Raw genomic sequence first — 14,593 nt, 5'->3', positions numbered from 1 at the left:
CTAACAGTTAATCAAATGATATGGCGTTTAGGAGTTCTCTAGAAATAGGTACGATGGTTAGAGTGCATGTGAAAAGGTGTGTGCTGGCATGCAGCATCTCCGGTCTAAAATCAGCAGTCCATCAGTCAAGATGTTGATCACTACAATCTCAAAATTAACACTCCCTCTGCACAAAAAAATGCCTCACACCCAGTTAGTCATATGTTGTTCATATTTTCATATCTGCCACAACTCAAAAATCCCTGCTGAATCCACAATGTGATTTGTCAGAAGTTGTTGATTCATTTTCTATAACAGCAGCTCTGACAATACTGTAAGCTGGAATTCAAATCCCAGGTTTACATTAAGACAGCAGTTCTAATATGTTGTTGTTTCTATAGTAACAGGGACTTATAAATTCTCAGGGACTTGTATAGCGGATGTGCCACATAATCAACAGCTATTTAATATGTGTTGTTATTTCACAAAGAAAAGGAGACCTTTATTTTATGTTTATGAAAAGAGTCTCCGGACCGTGTCAGTGCTTTCAGAGGTCAAGCTGTTCCAATGCGTGAAAGTCTAAAGACTGAGGATGTTTTTGTCTTATTATCTTTAGGAGGGAGAGGAAAAAAGGAGGCTGGTGTAGGAACAACTGATTATATCTCCTATAACATAAGCGATAACAGGAATATTTTGTTTCACAGACATTCCACAACATTATATGTAACTATAAACAGATAGAAAGTGTGATGTGATGTGCATAAAGAAAGAAAGAAAAAATTGAGCATTGACAAACTGCTGTGGGATAAAGAGAAATAAAAAACACTTGGGGGGGAGTCAGTCCTTAGTGGTTAGAATGTTTCCTCACACCTGAAGGGTTAGGGGTTCGAATCCCGTGTCCGCCCTGTGTGTGCGGAGTTTTCATGTTCTCCCCGTGCTTCGGGGGTTTCCTCCGTGTACTCCGGTTTCCTCCCCCAGTACAAAGACATGCGTTGTAGGCTGACTGGAATATAAAAATTGTCTGTAGTTTGTGAATGTATGTGCGATTGTGCCCTACGATGGGTTGGTACCCTGTCCAGGGTGTCCCCTCCCTTGTGCCCCGAGTTCCCTGGTGCAGGTTCCAGGCTCCCCCATGACCCTGTGTAGGATCAATGGTATGGAAAATGGATGGATGGAACTTCACAGTGGTAATGGGATCACACCACCTTGTCATTGGTTATTTTCCTATAACATCAATGTCTTATTGTGTTTTATCCCTTTCTGAAAAGTCCTTACTGTAAATACAGTAATAAAACAATGAATGGATATCTATTACGAACTGTGAACTTTTATTGTGATTGTTGCAGCCAAAAATGCTTGATTTTTCTGCAGCTTTTTTAAAAAAAATCAAAACTTTTGAAAATTACTTGAATTGGTGAAATTGCAATTGGATGAAATAGTTTTTTTAGTCTTTTGCAGTAATGTTTGGTGGTAAATGAGACCTTTTAGCTGTACTCATGTTTGAAGTACGTGAATCGAAGAGGGCTTTGGCTGATTGCGCATTATGATGACATCACATGATATGTCTTGGCCCAAATTTGAAGAAAATCTGTGGCAATTTTGAAAAATTGCAAGCTCCTCCAATTATTACAAAGTTTGCTTGATTTTGCGTTCATTTCTGCGATCACAAAATCCTGGAGGGACTGAGTTTTCATTATTAATACAGGGTTAATCACTCATCTCCAAATTTACCTTAAACACAACATAATCTCAACATTTCCTTCTCGATCTTTACTAATAACATTTTCCCTCCGCGACTAGACATGAAGATTAGACTCTTCATACTTTGATTCACTTTTAGAACCAGTCCTTAACCGACATGGAAATGATCACTAGCTAGAAAGCCCCATCCTTTTCCTCCTGGTCTGTGTAAAAGCAAACATTTCATAAATTACAAGTTGCATGCCAGTAGGATTTAGGCCTGTGATTCACAGTACAATGAACACACTCATTTTGAGTGGGAAGCGCTGCCAGTTATTCGCAAGCTTCATCACACTTTAACCAGTTTCCCAGCAACGTCTAAAATATCATACACCAGCTTGACATTGTCTCGAACATTCTTATTATAGTTTATCATTGTTCATTTCGACATTATAGAGAGCATTTGCTCTGAATGTGACTATTATAAACTGTCCTTTCTTTCTCTGCAAGGTCCATGGGAAGGTTTAATGTTTGTCAGGTCAACCCCGGAGGAAATTTGAGAATCTGGAATTTATATTCTCAGTCCTCTTGCTAGCAAATGAGTCACAAACCCATTATAAATGGGTTTCTCAGTAATGACTGGAGTGCATTGACCCTCACAAACACAGGAAGGTAGATGATAAACACGGATCTGAGCACGTCTGCTTTGCAAAGGAAAAGTGAGAGCGAGAAGGAGAAAGCAAGTAAGTATTAATATTAGTATGAGAAATCGTGTCTATGTTTGAACATGTTTAATCCATTTCACACGCTCATGCTCTCGGCATTTTCCGATTTGGTGCCATCGGTAAATGTTGGCATGTGGGATCACAGCAGTGCATGTGTTATGTGCGTGATACACTCCCACAAATTATGATCACAGAGCTAGTCACTGGCAAGGACTTCATTCATGTCCACTGGGCCATATCCAATACACACACAGCGAAGTGTGGCCTCAGTCAGCTCTCCTCTTGCAGCACCAAAGCCATTCTTGGCATGACTCTGGACTCCAATTAACATAATTGTATTTATTAGTGTAAGCCAAGTGGTCAAGCTTGAAGCAGGGCAAGCACCCATTAGTTTTTGTTCTATAACCTTCACAAATAAATCAGCAACATTTCCAACATATAAACAGAATTATGGGAATTCCAAAGCAAGAGCTAATATTATTGACATTCCCATATCAGTGTGAAAGCCAAAGCTAAACAAGGTTCCAAAATGTTATTTTTTTTAGTGGGAGTCTACACTCACCATCCACTTTATTAGGAACACCTGTACACGTGTACATTCATGCACAAATCATGCAGATACAGGTTAAGAGCTTCAGTTATTGTTCACATCAAACATAAGAATGAAGAAAACATATGATCTCTGTGACTTTATCCGTGGCATGGATGTTGGTACCAGATGGGCTGGTTTAAGTATTTAGAAAACTGCTGATCTCCTGGGATTTTAACACACAACAGTCTCTAGCATTTACACAGAATAGTGCAAAAAACAAAAAACATAGAGAGAGCGACAGTTCTGTGGGTGGAATCTCCTCGTTGATAAGCAAGGTCAGAGGAAACTGGCCAGATTGGATCGAGCTGCCAGGAAGGATATAGTCATTCAAATAATCACTCTTTACAACCATGGTGAGCAGAAAAGCATCTCAGCATGCACAAAACATCAAACCTTGAGGCGGATGAGCTTCAACAGTGGAAGACATCAGGTTCCACTCCAGTCAGCCAAGAACAGGAATCCGAAGCTATCAAGTTCACAAACTCATCGAAACTGGACAGTTGAAGACTGGAAAAAGACTGATTGAGTTTGGGTGAGCCTGTGCCAGTGTAGAAGTGTTCCTAATAAAGTGGGTGGTGAGTTTATAAAACACATAAAAGTGATTTTTATCCTGAAAATCATATCTATGTATTTTAATGAATTATGTATGTTAATGAGTTATATAGGGCATTTTCCTGCCTCTGGAGTGGAGTGCTTACCAATTTGAAAATAGTTCAACACCCACCCACCCCCCAAAAAAAATAAAGCTTCTTCAACTAAAGCTACAAACAAGGAGCTCATATTCTCTGAATATTTTGCCTCCAAATCAACATTGAAAACAACCTCCTCATCGGCAGAATTAAACCAATCATTCAGTAGGTTTACTTAGACAACAATAATCCAATATTAACCCGATTAAGACGATACTCTGATTAAGAAACTACCATGTAAACAGAGATTATTGATGACCTTAATCCGATTAAAGTCATACTTGAAGTAAACACAAATCGAATTAAGACATGTGGAGTATTCCTGTTTTAGTCACGTTATCGACGTGCATTACAGACATGTACACACCTTAATCACACTATTAACGTCGTGTGGGAGTTTTCACCACATTTTGTGACAGGACACGTACACACACAGCAGTACTCAACCGTTTGACAGCAAACAAGGTAGCACACTGTCTGAAACCGCGTACTTACCTACTATATAGTAGGCGAGATGCATGTATTTCAGCTACCATATAGTAGGCAAGTACACGGTTTCAGACACAGCTCATGGCTTCAAGCAGTCGTCTCTTTGCACGTATAGCATGACAAATAATTAACTGTACTTGAATCTTTCGTAAAATTAAAAATGAAACACCCAAAACTGTATACAGTACCATAACGAAGACCAACTGTATGTCGATACATGAAATTCTGGAGGGAAGGTCGGACGGTGTGGCACGCTGACGTAATGACGTGTGCTGTTAATCGCTCATGTTCTAGAACATGTAAAACAGGAACATGAATGGAATATTCTAAAAGCGACTCATGTAAACACCTTAATCACAGTATTGTCTTATTCAGAATAAGGTCAATAATTAGATTACTGCTGTCCATGTAAATGTAGTCAGTGTTTATAATCTTTATAACTGAATAATAATATACCGAATCTAGATTGCAAGCTAGGCTGGTATCTAGTACTAGCTAAGAGTGTTGTTATGGAGTGTGGTTTTTTTTTTTCCACATGAGCAAAAAAATTTGATTTGCTACAGCTACCACTTCTTCTGTGTTTAAAAAAAAAAAAAAAAATTATTGATGTTAATAAGAAAACAGAAGCAGCTTGTCATGTTGCAGAGAAACCACAAAGCACTTCACTCTGAAGACTTTCCTGTGTCTGAAAACTCAGTTATAGTTTTACTTCTGGCTGTTACAAAGCACTGATTCTGGAGACTCCTTCCAAAAATGCTAACGAAATGTCTCCTTACAGAAAACTTCACCATATCAACCATTACATACATTGTGTTTGTTTATGTGGAGCATCCACCATACAAGTCCCTGTCTAAAAATCCAGTATAAAAACAACATATTAGAATTAGTGCTGTGGTATAAAATGGAATAATCTACTATTTACAATGATAGTACGCAGTCTGTGATGCACTATGTGAGTTATTCAAATAAACCTTTTGTGTGAAGTGTGTGATTTTGAATAGCATGTAAAAATATGTAAAATTTGTGTCACTGCTGAACTGAAGAAACTGCACAAAGTACAGATGTCACATGTGTCCTTGTAGTCTAAAAACCAACAAAGCCAGGAAAACATAGGCTCTATATGTGACCTGATAAGCGTATTAGATACACAAACATACAGAAATTATAACATGTTCAGTTATACAGTGATGCTTGGCTCTTTCATGAACATTATAATAAATATCATTATGCACAGACTGAAAATAGTGTAGATCAGGAGGGTTAGCTTAGTACTTTCCATGATTTAACAATCATCATCACCTAATGACCGAGCCGCTGAGTGTAGTCCATCACTTTCTAAGTTAAATCAAGCAAAAACAAAACAGGAGGTGTTACTTAGCGGGTATACAGAGAATTATGACATGGTGAATGGAAAGTATTTCATTTTCAACATTGCAATATGACTGAAAATAACAATTTGGCTATATCTGAGACATTCAGCTGAACTTTATTGTGATGTGCCACTTCAACTAATGCTACATAAAAGCTACAAAAAAAGGATATTTTGCCTCCAAATCGACACTGAAAGCAACCTCCACGCATTTTCCATCTTTTAACAATCATCGCCTAATGACCAAACACGCCCTGAGTTAGTTTGGGTGTGTTCAGGCAAGGTAAGAAAAATTCTCAATGCTATAGGTCAACACTAGCAGAATTCTAGACGAATCCAGTACACACGGCACACCCATAAAAAGTCTAAACCAGAACCTGTTCTTACAAAAACAACATGGAAAAATACGCATATCTCAATTACTCAACAAATAACTTTTTTATTACCAAAGGTGACAACACAGCCATTAAAACATTACTCTACAATTATTAATAATGTTGTAAATTTCTTAGCACAAGCCAATGGCACTAGCATCAGTTTAATTCTGCGAGTGGGAGGGTGTTGTTGTTTTTTGTCCCATGTATTCATTATTATTTCTTATAGGATTATATTTACTTTGTATTTCCAAAGAAGATTTGCTATTGTCTGAGTTCTTGATCAGTGATGAAGCATGTGGATCATGTGCATCTGTATAGGAAAGCAGAACAGTAATCGACTTTGCAGGAATGAGAAAATCATGTTTTCCCATACTAACATCATAACGTGTTCACATACTGAAGCCGACAACTGCTAATTTCTCGAAAATGGATGCTTTCTCCCTTTAGTGGTTAAAAACACATTCACAGCACAGTCACAGCTATGACCCACAAACATGACGCAGCTGAGGTTTATGGACAAAGCAGACTTGAACGTGACAATGCTAGCCAATGTTTCTCACCCTCACGATGGCACGAAGAGTGCAAACACATCCTACAATGGGCCGAAGAGGCCCTGAGCAGCTGCATCCTAGCACTTTCCATCAGGATGGCACGCATAACTAATCGGCCATGAAGTGCATGTGTACAGACAGTTTCACTTTTCCAGCTATATCAAACACGCCACAGAGACCCACATCTACCTGGAAGGACATTTATCACTCAGGGGGTGGAATGGCAGGCTAAGAGTAAAAAAAAAGCTGCAAAGCTTTGCAAAAAATAACAACACTGCCCTCTTTTTTTTTTTTTTTTGGTGAAACCGAGACATGGCTTTCATTTTGGAAAAGGGAGAATGTATCAACCACAGGCCAGCCATTTTCTTTAGAAGCATCACAAGGTCTGTTTCCCTTGTGCACTAGTGTTCTCACTGAAAGAGGGTCGACGTAAAGATTTCCGTTCCTATGCAATGCCAGAATTAGCTTGCAGAGAAGGAGGAAAGTTTAAATAAAACAAAACCTTTCGAAGGAAGTACAACCCACTCAGAGCTTGCTCTCTACACAAAACCGGTGGATTTAGAATTGCTTGATATAAATAGACAAACCATTTCAAACAATGTTATGCGTGTAGGCAAGCACAATGAGGCGGGGGGGGGGGGGGGTGTTCACCAGGGTCCTTGTGGATGGTTATTTGTATGCGTGAAACATTTAAGGGGTCCAAACACCCATTTCAGGTGCTAGACCAAGGCTACAACATTATTATTATTAAACAATTACAAAACAATAAGAAAAGCACTTTTCCCTAATTGGTTGTGCTGTATTGTTACTAACTGGTGACCTATGGCTGTTAAAAGTGGGGTCTGAAGCAGGTCTGTGCAGAAATCACAACCTACAGCTATCAAAATGATTATGCAAATAAATATAGTCAAATGGAATCAACTGACTAAGTTCTCTCAGATATAAAGGTACGAAACTGTACATGTCTTTGTCTATGGGGTTGTATCTTTTACCTGGGAAGGTGCATGTGCTGGACCTTCAATTAGGTTTTAAAGTAAGTGGTCTAATTATGTATCTTATATTATTTTTTAACCCTTTGTGTTTGTGCATTGTGTTGCCATATGGCAACAATTAATTTATGCCCACTTTTTATATATATATATATATGTGTGTATATATATATATATATATATATATATATATATATATATATATATATATATAGGAATCCTTTATACACATACTGTACAAAAGGTCTAGCCTTGATGGGACCACTACAAAGCCAAGGAAAAGTACAATTTGGTACCTTTATGTCTAAGAGTGTACAGTATCAGTAAATGTGCCTAATAATGAAATAGATGGATTATATTCATGAGGGGTAACATTTGTGTGTTGTTGTTTTTTTATACAGTTAAAGGCTGCAGAAAGTTTGCTCTAAGCATTCGTGCATCCTAACTGATCATATCTTCTTTCTTTCTTTACTTACCTTAAGCTGGAAAGGGTGGATTTCATTAAGGGAATGTCTTCTGAGCTTTTTGGTTAGAGTCTTCAGCATGCTGGCGATCCTGATTTCTTTTCTTTTTTGATTTAAACTTCTCTCTTCACACTTCCATGCTTGGAGTATGGAGTAGACAGTCAGCTCCTGGATCATCTATGAAGTCAGATGATCACCAGTGCTCCAGGTTTTCATCTGCAGGTTTGCAGCAGAGATAGAAAACAACCCCCAAAGAGAAAGCAGAGCAGAGCCGGTGGAGCACATCAAGCCGGATTGTTCTTCCTGTTTATGGCCTTCAGCAGCAGCCCAGAGAAATGAGCTGGAAACTCCGTTCAGCAGGACATCTTCACCCCGAGATCAGATCAGATCAGATCTGATCTGAAACTTTTGCTGGAGATCTTGTCTGGCTTAGTGTGCGTGCGTGCGTGCGCGTGCGTGTGTGTGTGTGTTAATGCAGGAAGACACAAGATCCTTTCAACAACCTTTCCAGATGGCTAAAACGCAAACTCAAAACAAAACTACTTCCGAAAAGTTCAATGCTGCGATCCGTTTTTGCTCTGATCCCACACGCAGTCCATACGTCCCGCCTCACACACTCCCTCACGCACGCGCGCATGCATGCATGCATACACGCATATACACACACACGCGCGCGCGCGCACGCACACACAGAAGCGCTTACGGGAGAACTACACATCCACACACGCTACTTTTCTCCAGCTCATCCGTTCCTGCGTTCCTATTGGTTCCTGGCGCAGTGACGTAACCGTGTTGTTTTCTTAAAGGGCTCATAAGAACTTCCCAACCCGGATAGTATAATGGGGAGGCTTCTTAAAGGAAAAGTGCAACCTGGACTACAGTATTTGTGACGTGTTTAATAATTCTGGTGCTAATTTGTTGGTGGCTGTATTTACACTATACGGCCAAAAGTATGTGGACACCTGACCATGTGGGTCTTCCGGAAAAAGTTGGAAGAACACGGTTGTACAGGACAGTGGTCACTAGGGCTGGGTAATATATATCGGTATACAGAAGTATCGTGATATGATATGATATATTTGTCATATCGCCCAGACCTAGTGGGCACCAACACTCTTCCTTGAGATATACTTTCCTGCAGGTTTCATCGCCAACCAAAATCTAACACACCTGTTGTAGTTGATCGAGAAATTCTTAAGGCAATGATTATGTGGTCAGGTGGGCACGATTATTGTTTAGAGCTAAAAACGTCAGGAAGGTAGATCTGCAGGAACAGAGATGATGACCACTGGTATAGGATGTCTTTGTATGCTGTAGCTTTATGATTTCCCTTCACTGGAGCTAAAGCTCAAACATGTTCCAGCATGACAACATGAGGTCCATGAAGATATTGTTTGAGAAGGTTGGTATGGAAGAACTCGAGTGGCCTGCACAGAGCCCTGACCTCAACCCCACTGATGAACACCTTTGAAACACTGAGTGCACACCAGGCCTCCTCGCCAAACCATCAGTGCCTGGGTCAGAGTGCAGAGGGTCAGCCATGATACAGCGCCCCTGGAGCAGAGAGGGTTAAGAGCCTTGCTCAAGGGCCCAACAGCGGCAGCTTGGCAGTGCTGGGGCTTGAACCCCCGACCTTCCAATCAGTCACCCGGAGCCTTAACCATCAAGCCACCACTGCCCCGTAACAGTCCGATTTCACTGTTAGCTCCTGAACACAAAACAACAACAGCTTCTTTTCTCACTGACCATTTTCCAGTGACATCAAATGTCATGTTACTGAGAAATCCAACATAGAAATCTAGTAGACAGTAAATGCTGGATTCCAATTTCAAAAATTCAATGCTCTATGATGGAGTTGTGCTGAGAAATGGCAGCGACTCGGCTAGCAAATCGGTTTGTGAACTACAACATGACTTGGCGGTATTACCATGAAATTTTGAATCTTTGGAATCTGATCTATTTCAGCAGAGTGTACATATGAGGAGGTGAGAGAGCTGGACAGATTAAAGAACTAGAGCAACTGCATCACTCTTGAAGCGAGGGCTAATGCTGCAATCCATTGTACTTGGGTAAAACCCAACATTCAATAGGGAAAAGTGCAATGGAATGAACATTCATCTCAGAATTCCAAGTTGTGAACGTCTTTTTCTGTTGTCAAAACAATAGGGTGGTGAACATTTCCCTTTGCATCATTTAATACTCAATAAAACTTGATTTGATTTGATATGTATCTTTTGTCTTGTGAAAAGGTGTTTTAACAGCTTTGTAAGGGTAGATTTTTAACATAATTCCATTGATTTCAGCCCAATTTCACTAACATGATTAGACCATTGTGACGAAGATGAACAAGACACAGCAGTTGACTTATTTTATACATTGTTTCTAATCAGTAATTGAACAGAAATAATTCAGGTAGATCTTCTGAGACTGGCAATGCAAATATGACCTTGCTTTGGGCATCCATGTTTTTCCAAGTGGAAACACTGGAATGCAAAACTCTGGAAAATTGACTTGGGGTACTTGGATTGCAGCATATTTCCCATTAGAACCACTAGTGATATTGTGATATCGTGGGTAATGTAGGAAACTGTTAACTACAGTGAAAATAGCCCAACATGTCAATGATGCATGAGGTTTAACAAAAAGTCATCTCAGAATTTCCTTACAAAATTAATTATGTTAATTATAAAGATTAAAAACATAAAGCAAGTAGTTCCTTGTGGAGTTTTCCTTTAAAAGTACAGAAATGATGGCTGACACGTGTATGTTGGGGTGTGTATAATACAGGTGCTTTTACCTCCAGTGGCCACTTTATTATGAATACGTACCTACTACATACTGTAGGTCAGGTGTATCCATTCTTATACGAACAGGGCTGGTGTGGCTGCAAGTTTTCATTCCAACAAAGCAAGAGCCACACCTGATAGTAGACTGAAGACCAAGATCAACCAATTAAACAGATCAGAATTAGGTGTGGCTCCTGCTTGGTGGTAATGAAAACCTGCAGCCACACCAGTCGTTTGCAGATAAGATTGAACACAACTGATCCATGTGGATTTTGTGCACAAAAAAAATTACAAAAAAATGTCTTAACCCAAGCCAGGCATCAATATCTCATTTTTCTATGTTTCTTTGATGACAAGGGTTGCATTTTGCTCTTAAATTAGTAACAGGTTTGCATTTTTAGCATGCTAATGGCATTAGGACATTAAGAACATTCTAATGAAATTAATATTTTTGAAATTAATCATTTACTTTCAATCTGGGTAACAAGTCAGAGAACTTTCCATGACCTTTAGGAAATTCAGGAGATGGATATCCTTTTGAACTGTGACTTGTGACATTTCATGGGGGTGAATGTGTTCTGGTAGCAAGGTAGAGTTCATAAACGTGTAATGGATGACACATGGAAATTGAGTGATTGATTCAAGTGTGAGATGTTAAATAATTCCACACCTTAGTGTAAAAATACTATGCTTGATTGAAGTACTTTAATGATTATATTTCAAAGTAGAGTGCAGTGGACTGGGACAGGCAAAATACTGTGCCTGTCGTATTTAGCCATAGGTAGGTTGTAATAATGTTATGAGTTATTTATCTGAGGCAATACATAGGATGTTGTGAAAGTTACTGTTTAAGGATGTTTAAAATGTCTTTAACCTTTATTTTACATACATGTCTGTAAATCAAATCTCAGTGGGACACAAATGGCACACCGATTGTGGAATCACCCAGCTAAAGTTAGTACCTATATGGTACACTTGGTGCCAATGGGTTATTTAGAATGAAGCCATATGAAAACCATGACATCATTGTGAACCAAAAGGTTATTTATGGAAAGCAAAATGGTTGGCATCGCTTTATCTCCATCTGTCTTCTTAGTGAGGAAATAGTATCTCTGAAGCTGCCATTTTAAACTATTAAAAATGAATTAGGTTGAATAATAAATTGTGCATTAATTATCTTAACATATTTACCCTTATGAAGAATGTAAGGGCTTTGCATTCAATGTCGAATGTCAATAGTGTATTGGAAGATATAGAGAAATAGCACTTAAACAAAAAATGTGTGGAAGATAAAATTCTTTTCTACAGATCCTGACCTACTAATTAGCTCCATAGGTTTGGTGATTTTCAACAGATTCTATGTCAGTTTAATCTCAACTGTGGTGAAACTGAGAAACTTGGGTGAATCTGATGTAAAAGGAATTGTGCAGCGAAAATGTACTAACATCTCCACTAGAGGGCGGTGTGGGTCCAAATAATTATACACACTAAAGCAATAGTTCTCAAATTGTAGTCTGGGGACCACCAAGGGTTCATGATGATAATGATCTTACTGGCAGGTCATGTTACTGACCTGTTGCCAGTTAACTTTATTAGTTGCAAAATATTCCTCAAGCTGTTTATTTTTAGTAACACTTACTTTCCCAGCCTTTTGTTGCCCCGTCCCAACTTTTATGAGATGTGTTGTGGCCATCAAATTCAAAATTACCTTATTTTTTCTTAAAATGGTATATTTCCTCAGTTTAAACATTTGATATGTTTTCTATGTTCTATTGTGAATAACATATGGGTTTATGAAATTTGCAAATCACTGCATTCTGTTTGCATTTACATTTTACACAGCGTCCCAACTTTTTTGGAATTGGAGTTGTACAACACTAGTGAAAACTCCTACACCATTATCAAAGTTATTATGTTTATTGCTGTTTAACTGGTAATTAGATTTGAATGGACTGAATGCAAACATCAACTCAAAATCAAGTTAGCCTACATGTAATGTTAACTTGAATCTGAAGTTTTGTGTCGGTGGAAAGCAATAAAACGTTCTATAATGGCAAAAAAGCCAAAACGTTTACATAATGACCTTTTATATAAGCAAATATCCATCCATCCATTTTCTGTACCACTTATCCTACACAGAGTCAGAGGGGAGCCTGGAGCCTATTCCAGGGAACTCGGGGCACAAGGCAGGGGACATCCTGGACAGGGTGCCAATCCATCTTAGGGTGCAATCGCACACCCATTCACACACTATGAACAAATTTGGAAATACCAATCAGCCTACAACACATGTCTTTGCTCTGGGGGAGGAAACCGGCGTACCCCCAAAGCACGGGGAGAACATGCAAACTCCATGCACACAGGGTGGAGTCAGGATTCGAACCCCCAACCCAAAGCCACTGTGCCCCCCATACTCTACATTTTACAACATCTCAACAAGCTTAATTTGAGCTTAATATTATAAGTTTCTATCTGTGTTAAGTATGAATAACAGGTAGAACCTTAATACGAAGTCACAACAGACCTCATTTCAACAGTTTTGATCCCAAGCATGAACTACCACCAGATGGCGCTGTGTGACTTTCAATTACACTGTGAACTACCCGTAACCAATAAAGGGTTCACTTTAACCACAATTTCCAAATTAGAAAACATAAACGTCTGTACATATTTGTTTATGCACAGCTTAAGTGATGACTCGGTTCACACTGTGGCTGATTTGTGTATTCAGTGGCAATTATTCTGTACAGTCCTGACTCTGAACTATAAAAAAAAAAAAAAAAAAAAAAAAAAAATCAAAAAAAAAAAAAAAAGATTTAACATTTGGTTTAATGGCTGTTAAATAATGATCACACTATTATTACAGAATTCAGTCTAATACTCAATTTTTTGGGGGGTTGAAACTTACACAGAAGAAGCCATCGTCTATTTCCATCCTCAGCCTGTATGGATTTGCAATTCAACTGCAATATTAAATCAGATGTTGCGTTATGTGGTCTATGTTCCGAGCTGGAAGGCGATCCATGAATTCACACGGTGATCCATGAATTTTTTGTATTTATTTATTTGGGGTGTTATTTATTTATTTATTATTTATTTAACCATTTCTGTCCTTTTCAGTACATTTGGTACATGTAGTGACACTGTGCTCAATAAAAATGTATCAGATTATAAGGGCTGAGCAAGTGGGGTGGCAGTTAGATTGGCAAACACCATGCTAGATGGTAGACCAACCTCTGCATACACAGCAGATATAACCCAAAATCCCACAATGTAATTATTTTCTCTGCAAGTTATGAGTTGTACAAGTACTCTAAGGTTCTTACAAGAATCTATATCTCGCAAATTCTTATTCTGTTATTCCACACACCAAAAGCCATCTTCCTCTGTAAGATCAGAAATCTTTTTCACAAGTATCAGCTTGTTTCATGGCAAGTAGGTGGGAGCTTTTTAGCACAAAAAGTGGCACAACACCTCTTTCATCCAAATAAAGTTGCTCAGTCAGTAAGCGGTGTGGAGAGAGACAGAAATATCACACTATCTGTGGAGTCCATATGAATGTTTTTGCTCCAGGCCACCTTAGTTCCAAAGTGGGCAAAAATAAACTGATGACATAATATAAAGTGTGACCTTGGTGCCCTTTGTGCGAGCGGAAAACTTTCCTCAGCTTACTGTACTTGTCCTGGCGGCCGATGGCCCTCCAGGTGATCAGAGCCCACGCCACCTACCTCCTCCACTGCCGGTTCACTCTCGCTCCTCCCTGTAGACTCCCTCCCTCTCTCACCCACTGACCCACTGGTGGAAAGCGTGGGCACTGAGCGTTACAGACGCCTCTTTTAGAGTGCCAGATGGCTATTTTTTCCCCCAAACACTCTAAAAAGAGCATCAGCTTACATAAACCAT

At 39.1% G+C, this 14,593-nt stretch overlaps 1 protein-coding gene across 3 annotated transcripts in view; it reads right to left on the bottom strand.

Moving 5' to 3' along the window:
• si:dkey-16j16.4 (uncharacterized) overlaps positions 1-8,653 on the bottom strand; it is a 32,920-nt gene extending 24,267 nt beyond the window's left edge. The window contains exon 1 of one of the 3 annotated variants that reach the window (XM_053632246.1): positions 7,917-8,653. Coding sequence is in view for 2 of the 3 variants with exons in the window: in XM_053632244.1 (XP_053488219.1) it covers positions 7,917-8,081 (165 nt within the window). In the remaining variant the exon portion in view is untranslated. Of the gene's footprint in view, positions 1-4,342; positions 5,825-7,916 lie in introns of those variants that run through there. The other 2 variants (XM_053632244.1, XM_053632245.1) reach the window with 2 other exon arrangements.
• Positions 8,654-14,593: the final 5,940 nt, after the last annotated feature.

This window comes from Ictalurus furcatus, chromosome 9 (genome assembly GCF_023375685.1).
Source record: "Ictalurus furcatus strain D&B chromosome 9, Billie_1.0, whole genome shotgun sequence".
In the NCBI taxonomy this organism is placed as follows: domain Eukaryota; kingdom Metazoa; phylum Chordata; class Actinopteri; order Siluriformes; family Ictaluridae; genus Ictalurus; species Ictalurus furcatus.
Note: the sequence above shows the minus strand (reverse complement) of the source record. Positions and strands in the feature narration are given on the sequence as shown.